At 27.9% G+C, this 12,892-nt stretch overlaps 1 protein-coding gene across 1 annotated transcript; it reads left to right on the top strand.

The window, feature by feature from the left end:
- The first annotated feature begins 216 nt into the window (after positions 1-216).
- On the top strand, positions 217-7,258 carry LOC119615319. The gene is made up of 2 exons (XM_037971387.1): positions 217-988; positions 7,090-7,258. The coding sequence occupies exons 1-2, from the start codon at positions 402-404 to the stop codon at positions 7,256-7,258; spliced, it is 756 nt and encodes a 251-aa protein (XP_037827315.1). The 5' UTR covers positions 217-401.
- The last annotated feature ends 5,634 nt before the right edge of the window (positions 7,259-12,892 follow it).

Here is a 12,892-nt window from a genome sequence, read left to right as displayed (position 1 = left end):
ACTAACAAAGTCCAGAAAAAAATAGGGGATTATAAAACAAACATGGTCCACGAAAAAAAAAAAAATGTAAGAAAAATCCCAAGGTTCAAGAATGAAGAATGGTTCAAGTAGAAGCAAAAAAAAAAAAAAAAAAAGAGTTGTCACTTAAAAATCATCACTCATATATGACCACAAAAATACATAATAATAACATTTTTTCTTTTCTTTTGCAGACATCATAATTATTGGATAAATAAAACACTTTCAAACAAAAGCCATAGATATAACAAACTCACAAGATATACGTGTGTCGATCTTAAAGATACAAATTCAAAGAAAACAAAAGTTTTCTTAAAAAAGAGCGAGAGAAAATAAAGCGAACTAGACATCACAGCCGAAGAAGCACAATTCAAATAAATAACATGAGTTTTCGAATTTTAACACCATTAACGACAAATAGAATGTCACGTCTAATATTCATAACTCTGCTAAGTGTATTGATTTTAACACCTGAAAGCATACAGGCTGCCAGAAGATCACGTTTAGATTTAACAGCGGCAAATGTTTCAGCCTCAGATGTTGCTGCTGCCGCCGCCACCAGTACCAACAGTAATAATGATAGTGAAACTTTAAAAACTGCATCAGCACCTCAAGTGTCTTTGGATAATGCATCATCGGCTTTACCTTTAAAAACTGATCAATCATCATTGGCATCAGATACTTCAGCGGGTAGTGGAGATAATGCAGCAATTGTTAAAGATACGATTGCTTTACCAGCTGTTGTAGATACTGGCAAATCGGCTGCTTCCGATTTAATTGCTGAAGAAGAAAAACAACCTGCTGATGCGGAATTGCCTAAAGAACAAAAAGAAACACCTACTGCTAGTTTTGAAGATGTTGAGGTCGTGGATAGTGCTACACAATTAGGTGCATCGGGTAATGGTGGTTCTTCTTCTCAGTCTCATGAAGAGTGTGATTCGGATATGATGGGTTTTGAGATAGTAACCGGGTAAGTTTTAAGAATATATTTTAAACACTAATTAGGATTACGGAAATAATTGTATATATCTGATCGAAAGTGGAATGTAATTCTTTTGAAAAGGCTGATGTTTCAGATATAGAATTATTAGGAAAGTGTATCTAAACAGTTCTTGTGTGAAAGGTTTTGTTGAAATATCAGGAAGTCGTAGTCATTTAAAAGCTGATATACCTTATACTCAGACAGCCATGCTATATCGATCTATAAGACATTCATTTGAAAATCTTTTCCCAAAACTTCGAATTGTTTTGATCGTACTCTAGATCCTACGTTCTATTCTGTATTGCTTTATAATCCCAACTCTGTGAATGATAAGACATTATCTCCACCAATAGCTCTTCTACAAAGATTTCTCAATGGTGAGACTGTGTTCGTTGCATGATTGATCGATGCGCGGATCAAATTTGCCGATTGTGTCTTCTGAGTATCGCTCAAGATCTAAATCAGCAACGAATTTTAAAGATTTTAAAATAAAATAGACTTTTTTTAGATAACTAATAATTGTAAAAATCTAACATTATTGGAATATGTTCTAAATTGATTAGTTCTAAAACGGGTGCAATCGAATTTGTATTCGAATACGGAGTAACAGCAACTAATGATGTCTTCTGAGTAGTTTTCAAGGAACCAGTTCTTTGGCAAGCATATTAGTTCTGCAAAAATTTCTTGGAACCCTTTGAAAAAAAAAAAAAAAAAATAATGCAAAATGAACTAGTTCTAGAACTGTTCCAAGGAAGGTGCATATGTTCTCCAAAGTTTCGGTAGAACTAGTTCCAAGTGTGACAATTTCGAAAAACAGAATTAATTAAAGAACTGGTTTCAGAATTGTTTCACAAAACGATAGACGACTATATATCGCCAGCACATAACGAATTCTGAAGGTTTGGAGTTCGAGATATCGTGTCCTAAAATTCCGGTTTGGCCATATTTGAGAAATTATAACAGCGCAAAAACATTTTTTTTACTTCTGTTATGCCGTCTGAATGTTCAATATGTTAATTTTAAAATAAAAGTTTAAATTCTGTAATATCATGTTCCTTCTTCGAGATATCATAACATAATGATTGAATTAATAAAAACTGATTATACCCTACACCACTTTAGTGGGCTTGTGCTGATGTTAGAAACGCACAATAATATTGGTCTTATACACACCTTAAAGTATACCAATCGGCTTAGAATTATTTTCTATGTCCTTCTATGTCTATTGTCCCAAGGACGAAGCCTATTGAAAATGGTTAAGATCGGTTCATTATTTCACCTAGCCCTCATACAACTGAACCCCTTAATAGGGCTTGTAAACCTTGTAATCAAACTACAGGTCGCAATTATACGGTCTCATTTGACCATAGCTTTCTTTACAAAGCACCCTTCAAAATTTGTCTTAAATGTCCACAATTTTATTCATTAATAAATGGCTTAAGTATATCTGAGGCAAGGTACAATTCAACTTAAATGCTTTATTTTGAAAACTAAATCACATTTTATTTTTGTAACAGGTGTAGGGTATTATATGCTCGGCCTCGTCCGACTATAATTTCTTACTTGTTTTTTTAATTGTTTTCATAAAAAATACTTTTTGAAATTTTTACAAAATATCTTCCATTTGGTGAACAGACCTTAAACCTTTTTTTAAAAGTCAACAGATGGGATTTTCAGATAGCATAACAGATTTTATAAATTAAGGTGCCTTTGCTCTGTTATAACGTCTCAAATATGGCCATTATGACATCTTAGGACACGATATCTCGAAAATCCCATGTAATGGAGAAATTCTGTGTCAATCCTATAGGAAAGTATATTTTGATCTTTGGGATTCCAATTTTTGGCAAATTTTGTTGGCCTATGTTATTCACCTGTTGTTGAATCAGTACCTTTGTATAATACAGACTATATGAGGAAGTTTTTGCTGGGATATACATATCTGGGACAATAACAACACTAAATTAAAACACTCCCCTGTCATAATTTAATAATAAAGAAATTAACAAAATTCTTTAATTAAATCACGTAGCCAAAGATTCATAAAAATAAATCTAAAAAAAAATTTGCAATACTTTCACTTCTAAGTTTCAATTACCAATGAAAAACCAAGAAAAGTCACATAAAACATTTTCTTATGAAGAGTAATAAAAAAAATAATTAAAATTATAAAATCATAAAAGAAGAATTGAATTTCTTATACGTATACTTGCCCATAATTTACATGATGAAAGACAGTTAAAAAATCCAAGTTAACTTATACATTGTTGAAAAATCAGTTAAACTTACCTATAAAAGAAATGAAAGAATAAATAATCAGTTAATAAATTATTACAGGTAAAATTACAAGAAAAAGTTTGCAGTTAAATTCTAACTAATAAATAACAAATTATTTAGAGTTGAAAAGGAAAAATAACGTTGTTTGTTGTCTTTACTCAAGCAAAAAGTTTGTTGTTGATTGCGGTCTTTTTTAACTGCAATTTCAAGAAAATGTTGCAAGATAGAATATATATTTTACAATACAAATCAAATTCTAGCCATAATATAGATCATAACCAATTGATTGTAGTTATACCCTACACCACTATAGTGGGGAGGGTATATTGGATTTGTGCTGATGTTTGTAACATATAAAAATATTCGTAGACCCACCTTAAAGTATACCAATCGGCTTAGAATCGTTTTCTGAGTCGATTAAGCTATGTCCGTCCGTCCGTCTGGCTGGCTGGCTGTCCATGTAAACCTTGTGCGCAAGCTACAGGTCGCAATCAAGATAATTGGATGAAATTTGGCACGCACGTTTTATTTTACCCAAGGACGAAGCCTATTGAAAATGGTTAAAATCGGTCCATTATTTCACCTAGCCCCCATAGAACAGAACCGCCCGAAAAGGGCTTCTGAGCTCATAATTATGTTAAATATACAGATATATCGATAAAATACGGCACAACTAAGTTTTATAGAAGTCTTGATAACCCTGCCAAATTTCATGAAGATCGGGCCCCATTTGACCCTAGCTCCCGTACAAAGTCCCCTTCAGAAAATTACTTGAATGTCCCAAATTAACTTATAAACACAAATATCGCGATGAAATTCAGCACAATAAAATATTATGTAAATATAAATATATTCACAAAATTTTATCGGGCTTGGTCCATATTTGCCCCTAGCCCCCATATAAAGCCTCTTTCAGAAAATTAGTTTTTCATCCATAAATTGCTTAAATGTATCGGAACAAGGGAATATTGAAGATAAATGAGATATTATGAAAAATAAATCACATTTAATATTCATAACTGGTGTAGGGTATCATATGGTCGGCCACGCCCGACTATACTTTCTTACTTGTTTATTATTTGTTTTTGTTATTTCGAACCAGTTTTTTAGGTAATACTAGTTTTCTTTATAAATCAGCTTCATTTGATGGTGGTCTTATTGAAAATTGTAGGACATTAAATAAAATAAAAAAAAAAATCTGGAAAATTTAAAAATTCTATTCTATTCTAAGTAGTATTGTATAACATAACATAAAGCTTTGATTATTTAGAGTTTAAGGCGCTCAATACCAGTTCAAATAAGTTGTAACTGTAACGTTTTTGCAGCTTGATTTAAACGAAAATTAGAAAATTAAAGATGAGAAAGAATATGTCTTAAGGTGCTAATAAAACAAGTATTAAATAATATATTGGGAAAATAAAGAATAATTTTTTTAATAGAGAAAACTGTTATTATATGAGATTACTAATTTATAAAATTTTATATATAAAATCTTTATAAGATAATTTTAATAGGTTGGATAAGAAATCAGTAGGTGTTAACGATTTGGTAATATAAAAAACTACAATACATTATCTAGTTAAGTAGGTTATCAGTAAAAAAAAAGCTTACATACATACAGTTTATAAAATTTAATGATTCATATGATATAAGCTTTTATAATATAAAGATATTATAGTAAAATTAAGCTTAAATATGCAACTTTTGTGCAAAAGTTTTTTTTCTGAAAAGTCTTTTGCAATCATCAAACGTTTTACTAAGTCTATAGTAGTTTACTATACAAAATGTTTGGCTTAAAAGAGCTTTTCATCAAGACAATGTTTTAGAAAGCTTTTGGGTTATGCACATGCATACAAAAAAGCTCACAGAAGAAAAGAATGAAAAAAGTATTTACTTAAAAAATACTTTTTGTAAAATAAAGTTTTATAGAGATTTTCTTCCCTTTAAGTTTTTGACACATAAAGCTTTTTAAAAGAATTTTAATAATAATATAACACGATTTCCAATCTTTTCAACGATATTGTATCTAAAGAAGGTTGTTCAATAGTCAAGGTTCTGAAATAAGCTTTTTGTAGAAAAAGCTCACATAAAAAACTTTTATTGCAATTCTCTCCATAATGATTTTCTAATGCATTTTATGCAAAAAAATAATATAACACAATTTCCAACATTTCCAAAGATTTCTCAAAATAAGTTTGTTCAATAAGGTTCTGAAAAGAGCTTTTTCTAGAAATATGCTACCTATATTGTTTTAAAAGCTAGTTTATGACAAATTTTTCGTTTAAAAGATATTTGTGGTAAAAATAAAGTTTGATTACAATTTTCTTCATAAAGCTTTTTAAACAAAAAACTTTAGAATGTTGATGGTATTTTTTTAAAGAAGCTTGTTATTGAAATAAAAAAGTTTTTTTTTTTTGTAAAAAAGATTTCATAAAAAAGTTTTATTGCAAACTCTCTTTATAAAGCTTTTTTCTAAAAGCTTTTTAAACAAAAATCTTTAGCAAGTTCATGTTTTTTTTAAAGAAGCTTCTTATTGAAATTAAAAAGTTTTTTTTGTAAAATAGATTTATTTTTAACGATATATCGAAAGGTTGAAAAAGCATTTTGTAAAAGTTTCTTTAAAACCAAAACGCTAAAGAAGCATTAACATTATGAAGGCATTTTTTAGTGACAAAGTTCAAGTTTCTTAAATAAGCTTTTTCTAGAAATATGCAAACGATTTTAAAGTACAAAAAGTTCCTATTAAAACACTAGTTTTGTGCTTTAGAAAAACATTTTGTGGAAGCTTTTTGTAAAACATAGTTTATTATTGTAAATATCCAGATAGATTAAATGTATTTTATGTTGTAAATAATTTTCTCTAAAAGATACTTTTCTGTGTAACAAACTCTTTTGAAACCACCGTTCTAATTAAAAGCTTTACGAAGTCTAACTTTTACTTGTAAAGCATGTAGTTTTTTGAAACGCGTGTAATTTTTTTTTTTTTTTTTTTGAAAAAGCTCATTTAGTAAAATTATGTTAGAAAAATTGATTTGCGAAAAATAATTTTATTAAAAAGCTTTTAGATAAGCTTATTGTGAAAGCTTTTTTTCTTTAAACAAAGTTTTTTTGAGAAATACTGGTAGTTTAGATATATTAGTTTAAAAAAAATTATTTAAAATACATAGATTTTACTTCGAAGACAGCTTTTTGTAAAAAGCTTTTACAAAAATTCTTTTCGATTTCAAAGCTTTTCAAAAATAACATACATAGAGTTGAAAAATTATATTAATTTTCACAAAAAATAGTTTTACGAAAGTTTTGGGAAGAATTCTGCTACCAAAACTAAAGAAGTTTTTACGTAACAATTATATCGAAAGAAATTTTTGATATTAAATCGTTTTTCGAATATTTTGAACAAAAAAATTCGAATAATTTTAGAATTGTATTCCCATTATTACTTTAAAGAAGAAGACCAAGAGAATTTAAACTATTTTTTTTTTTAAAAAGAACGTATATTTGAAATAAACCAATTAACTACGATCATAAATTATAAAGATAATATAATATGCTTAAAATATTCATTATTAATTTTTAAAAAATTTTATTTCCATATTAAAAATAAACTCTGAAAACAAACTCCATTAAAATTTTCACAATTCCTATGCCACAGCTAACATTAATCATTTTTATAATAAAGGAAAAAAGAAAAACTAATATTTTTATTTGCATTTGCATTTATCTTAATGCTCCTACAAATTATTTACCGGTTTTCTAAAAGTAATTTTATTTCTAATTTCTCTTCTTTTTTTTACATATTTCTCTAATTGCAGTTATGTATTCTCGGCTCCTGGTAAACTATTGGATTCATTGCCTGGCACACTAATGTTAACAGATTGTTTGGAAGCATGCCAGGGTAATGAAACATGTCAGGCGGTTAATTATGAAACTGGTCTATGTGTATTATTCTCAGCCAATGCTGATCAATTGCCAGGTAAGTAATAAACAACAACAAAAACTTCATACTACTAGTTGTACCAACTATTAGTTATTTTTAGTAAAACTATAACTAAAAATAAATGTAATTCTTTTTTGGTTATTTTATATTACAATTATAACATGATTGTGAAATGATCATAACTTTAAACAACATCTTTTTATCGTTGATTTTTAATCTTCTTAGTAATGATAATGATCAGATTTCATCTAATTTTTAGTTTTTCAAAGGTTGGTTCTTTGTGTGTGTGTGTGTGTGTTTAAAAATAAAGTTTTAGTGCGTCTGCAAATTATATGTTTTGCATGATTTGGCATAAAAGAAGTCCATAAATCTTTTGGTAGTTTGCCAAGAGTGTTTTCAGAGGTTTAAAGGCATAATTGAATCTAATTGAAATTTATTCTCATACATAGTTAAGCTTTTAACAAGCTGCTGACTTTTTATGGATAATTGCTAAATTAGCTGGTATTTTTCATTTGCCAACGCCTAGTGTCAAGTGTTTTTGTTTGTTATAATTATCAGTTGGCAAGTGAATTGATGATGATGATAATGGGAATGATTTGTAGATTTTAACAAGTTGTTTTCTGTACAGGAAAGATTAAAATAGATTAACATTTTATAAAAGGCATTAATCTATTTACTTGTAATTGAAGTATGGAAAATAATGAGACTATAGACTAGACTCTAAAATAAACTATAGACTCGACTATAGAATAAACTATAGACAAGACTATAGACTAGACTATAGACTAGACTATAGACTAGAATATAGACTAGACTTAGACTAGACTATAGACTATACTATAGACTAGACTAGAGACCTAGACTATAGACTAGACTATAGACTAGACTAATAGACTAGACTATAGACTAGACTATAGACTAGACTAAATAGACTAAGACTAATAGACTAGACTATAGACTAGACTATAGACGAGACTATAGGACTAGACTATAGACTAGACTATAGACCTAGACATAGTCTATTAGCTAGTCTATATAGTCCGAGTCCTATAGTCTAGTTCTATAGTCTGTCTATAGTCTAGTCTATAGTCTTAGTCTATAGTCTAGTCTATAGTCTAGTCTATAGTCTAGTCTATAGTCTAGTCTATAGTCTAGTCTATAGTCCTAGTCTATAGTCTAGTCTATAGTCTAGTCTATAGTCTAGTCTATAGTCTGTCTATAGTCCTAGTCCTATAGTCTAGTCTATAGTCTAGTCTATAGTCTAGTCTATAGTCTAGTCTATAGTCTAGTCTATAGTCTAGTCTATAGTCTAGTCTATAGTCTAGTCTATAGTCCTAGTCTATAGTCTAGTCTATAGTCTAGTCTATAGTCTAGTCTATAGTCTAGTCTATAGTCTAGTCTATAGTCTAGTCTATAGTCTAGTCTATAGTCTAGTCTATAGTCTAGTCTATAGTCTAGTCTATAGTATAGTCCTATAGTCTAGTCCTATAGTCCTAGTCTATATCTAGTCTATAGTCTAGTCTATAGTCTAGTCCTATAGTCTTGTCTATAGTTTATTCTATAGTCGAGTCTAGTTTATTTTAGAGTCTAGTCTATAGTCTCATTATTTTCCATACTTCAATTACAAGTAAATAGATTTAATGCCTTTATAAAATGTTAATCTATTTTAATCTTTCCTGTACAGAAAACAACTTGTTAAAATCTACAAATCATTCCCATTATCATCATCATCAATTCACTTGCCAACTGATAATTATAACAAACAAAAACACTTGACACTAGGCGTTGGCAAATGAAAAATACCAGCTAATTTAGCAATTATCCATAAAAAGTCAGCAGCTTGTTAAAAGCTTAACTATGTATGAGAATAAATTTCAATTAGATTCAATTATGCCTTTAAACCTCTGAAAACACTCTTGGCAAACTACCAAAAGATTTATGGACTTCTTTTATGCCAAATCATGCAAAACATATAATTGTGCAGACGCACTAAAACTTTATTTTTAAACACACACACACACACACAAAGAACCAACCTTTGAAAAACTAAAAATTAGATGAAATCTGATCATTATCATTACTAAGAAGATTAAAAATCAACGATAAAAAGATGTTGTTTAAAGTTATGATCATTTCACAATCATGTTATAATTGTAATATAAAATAACCAAAAAAGAATTACATTATTTTTAGTTATAGTTTTACTAAAAATAACTAATAGTTGGTACAACTAGTAGTATGAAGTTTTTGTTGTTGTTTATTACTTACCTGGCAATTGATCAGCATTGGCTGAGAATAATACACATAGACCAGTTTCATAATTAACCGCCTGACATGTTTCATTACCCTGGCATGCTTCCAAACAATCTGTTAACATTAGTGTGCCAGGCAATGAATCCAATAGTTTACCAGGAGCCGAGAATACATAACTGCAATTAGAGAAATATGTAAAAAAAAGAAGAGAAATTAGAAATAAAATTACTTTTAGAAAACCGGTAAATAATTTGTAGGAGCATTAAGATAAATGCAAATGCAAATAAAATATTAGTTTTTCTTTTTTCCTTTATTATAAAATGATTAATGTTAGCTGTGGCATAGGAATTGTGAAAATTTTAATGGAGTTTGTTTTCAGAGTTTATTTTTAATATGGAAATAAAATTTTTTAAAAATTAATAATGAATATTTTAAGCATATTATATTATCTTTATAATTTATGATCGTAGTTAATTGGTTTATTTCAAATATACGTTCTTTTTAAAAAAAAAATAGTTTAAATTCTCTTGGTCTTCTTCTTTAAAGTAATAATGGGAATACAATTCTAAAATTATTCGAATTTTTTTTCAAAATATTCGAAAAACGATTTAATATCAAAAATTTCTTTCGATATAATTGTTACGTAAAAACTTCTTTAGTTTTGGTAGCAGAATTCTTCCCAAAACTTTCGTAAAACTATTTTTGTGAAAATTAATATAATTTTCAACTCTATGTATGTTATTTTGAAAAGCTTTGAAATCGAAAAGAATTTTTGTAAAAGCTTTTTACAAAAAGCTGTCTTCGAAGTAAAATCTATGTATTTTAAATAATTTTTTTAAACTAATAGATCTAAACTACCAGTATTTCTCAAAAAAACTTTGTTTAAAGAAAAAAAGCTTTCACAATAAGCTATCTAAAAGCTTTTTAATAAAATTATTTTTCGCAAATCAATTTTTCTAACATAATTTTACTAAATGAGCTTTTTCAAAAAAAAAAAAAAAAAAATTACACGCGTTTCAAAAACTACATGCTTTACAAGTAAAAGTTAGACTTCGTAAAGCTTTTAATTAGAACGGTGGTTTCAAAAGAGTTTGTTACACAGAAAAGTATCTTTTAGAGAAAATTATTTACAACATAAAATACATTTAATCTATCTGGATATTTACAATAATAAACTATGTTTTACAAAAAGCTTCCACAAAAAGTGTTTTTCTAAAGCACAAAACTAGTGTTTTAATAGAACTTTTTGTACTTTAAAATCGTTTGCATATTTCTAGAAAAAGCTTATTTAAGAAACTGTGAACTTTGTCACTAAAAAATGCCTTCATAATGTTATGCTTCTTTAGCGTTTTGGTTTTAAAGAAACTTTTACAAAATGCTTTTTCAACCTTTCGATATATCGTTAAAAATAAATCTATTTTACAAAAAAAACTTTTTAATTTCAATAAGAAGCTTCTTTAAAAAAAACATGAACTTGCTAAAGATTTTTGTTTAAAAAGCTTTAGAAAAAAGCTTTATAAGAGAGTTTGCAATAAAACTTTTTTATGAAATCTTTTTACAAAAAAAAAAACTTTTTTATTTCAATAACAAGCTTCTTTAAAAAAATACCATCAACATTCTAAAGTTTTTGTTTAAAAAGCTTTATGAAGAAAATTGTAATCAAACTTTATTTTTACCACAAATATCTTTTAAACGAAAAATTTGTCATAAACTAGCTTTTAAAACAATATAGGTAGCATATTTCTAGAAAAAGCTCTTTTCAGAACCTTATTGAACAAACTTATTTTGAGAAATCTTTGGAAATGTTGGAAATTGTGTTATATTATTTTTTTGCATAAAATGCATTAGAAAATCATTATGGAGAGAATTGCAATAAAAGTTTTTTATGTGAGCTTTTTCTACAAAAAGCTTATTTCAGAACCTTGACTATTGAACAACCTTCTTTAGATACAATATCGTTGAAAAGATTGGAAATCGTGTTATATTATTATTAAAATTCTTTTAAAAAGCTTTATGTGTCAAAAACTTAAAGGGAAGAAATCTCTATAAAACTTTATTTTACAAAAAGTATTTTTTAAGTAAATACTTTTTTCATTCTTTTCTTCTGTGAGCTTTTTTGTATGCATGTGCATAACCCAAAAGCTTTCTAAAACATTGTCTTGATGAAAAGCTCTTTTAAGCCAAACATTTTGTATAGTAAACTACTATAGACTTAGTAAAACGTTTGATGATTGCAAAAGACTTTTCAGAAAAAAACTTTTGCACAAAAGTTGCATATTTAAGCTTAATTTTACTATAATATCTTTATATTATAAAAGCTTATATCATATGAATCATTAAATTTTATAAACTGTATGTATGTAAGCTTTTTTTTTACTGATAACCTACTTAACTAGATAATGTATTGTAGTTTTTTATATTACCAAATCGTTAACACCTACTGATTTCTTATCCAACCTATTAAAATTATCTTATAAAGATTTTATATATAAAATTTTATAAATTAGTAATCTCATATAATAACAGTTTTTCTATTAAAAAATTATTCTTTATTTTCCCAATATATTATTTAATACTTGTTTTATTAGCACCTTAAGACATATTCTTTCTCATCTTTAATTTTCTAATTTTCGTTTAAATCAAGCTGCAAAAACGTTACAGTTACAACTTATTTGAACTGGTATTGAGCGCCTTAAACTCTAAATAATCAAAGCTTTATGTTATGTTATACAATACTACTTAGAATAGAATAGAATTTTTAAATTTTCCAGATTTTTTTTTTTATTTTATTTAATGTCCTACAATTTTCAATAAGACCACCATCAAATGAAGCTGATTTATAAAGAAAACTAGTATTACCTAAAAAACTGGTTCGAAATAACAAAAACAAATAATAAACAAGTAAGAAAGTATAGTCGGGCGTGGCCGACCATATGATACCCTACACCAGTTATGAATATTAAATGTGATTTATTTTTCATAATATCTCATTTATCTTCAATATTCCCTTGTTCCGATACATTTAAGCAATTTATGGATGAAAACTAATTTTCTGAAAGAGGCTTTATATGGGGGCTAGGGGCAAATATGGACCAAGCCCGATAAAATTTTGTGAATATATTTATATTTACATAATATTTTATTGTGCTGAATTTCATCGCGATATTTGTGTTTATAAGTTAATTTGGGACATTCAAGTAATTTTCTGAAGGGGACTTTGTACGGGAGCTAGGGTCAAATGGGGCCCGATCTTCATGAAATTTGGCAGGGTTATCAAGACTTCTATAAAACTTAGTTGTGCCGTATTTTATCGATATATCTGTATATTTAACATAATTATGAGCTCAGAAGCCCTTTTCGGGCGGTTCTGTTCTATGGGGGCTAGGTGAAATAATGGACCGATTTTAACCATTTTCAATAGGCTT

Source organism: Lucilia sericata, unplaced genomic scaffold, assembly GCF_015586225.1.
Source record: "Lucilia sericata isolate MDLA Ls3-8-SP2 unplaced genomic scaffold, ASM1558622v1 Contig004890F_arrow, whole genome shotgun sequence".
In the NCBI taxonomy this organism is placed as follows: domain Eukaryota; kingdom Metazoa; phylum Arthropoda; class Insecta; order Diptera; family Calliphoridae; genus Lucilia; species Lucilia sericata.
Note: the sequence above shows the minus strand (reverse complement) of the source record. Positions and strands in the feature narration are given on the sequence as shown.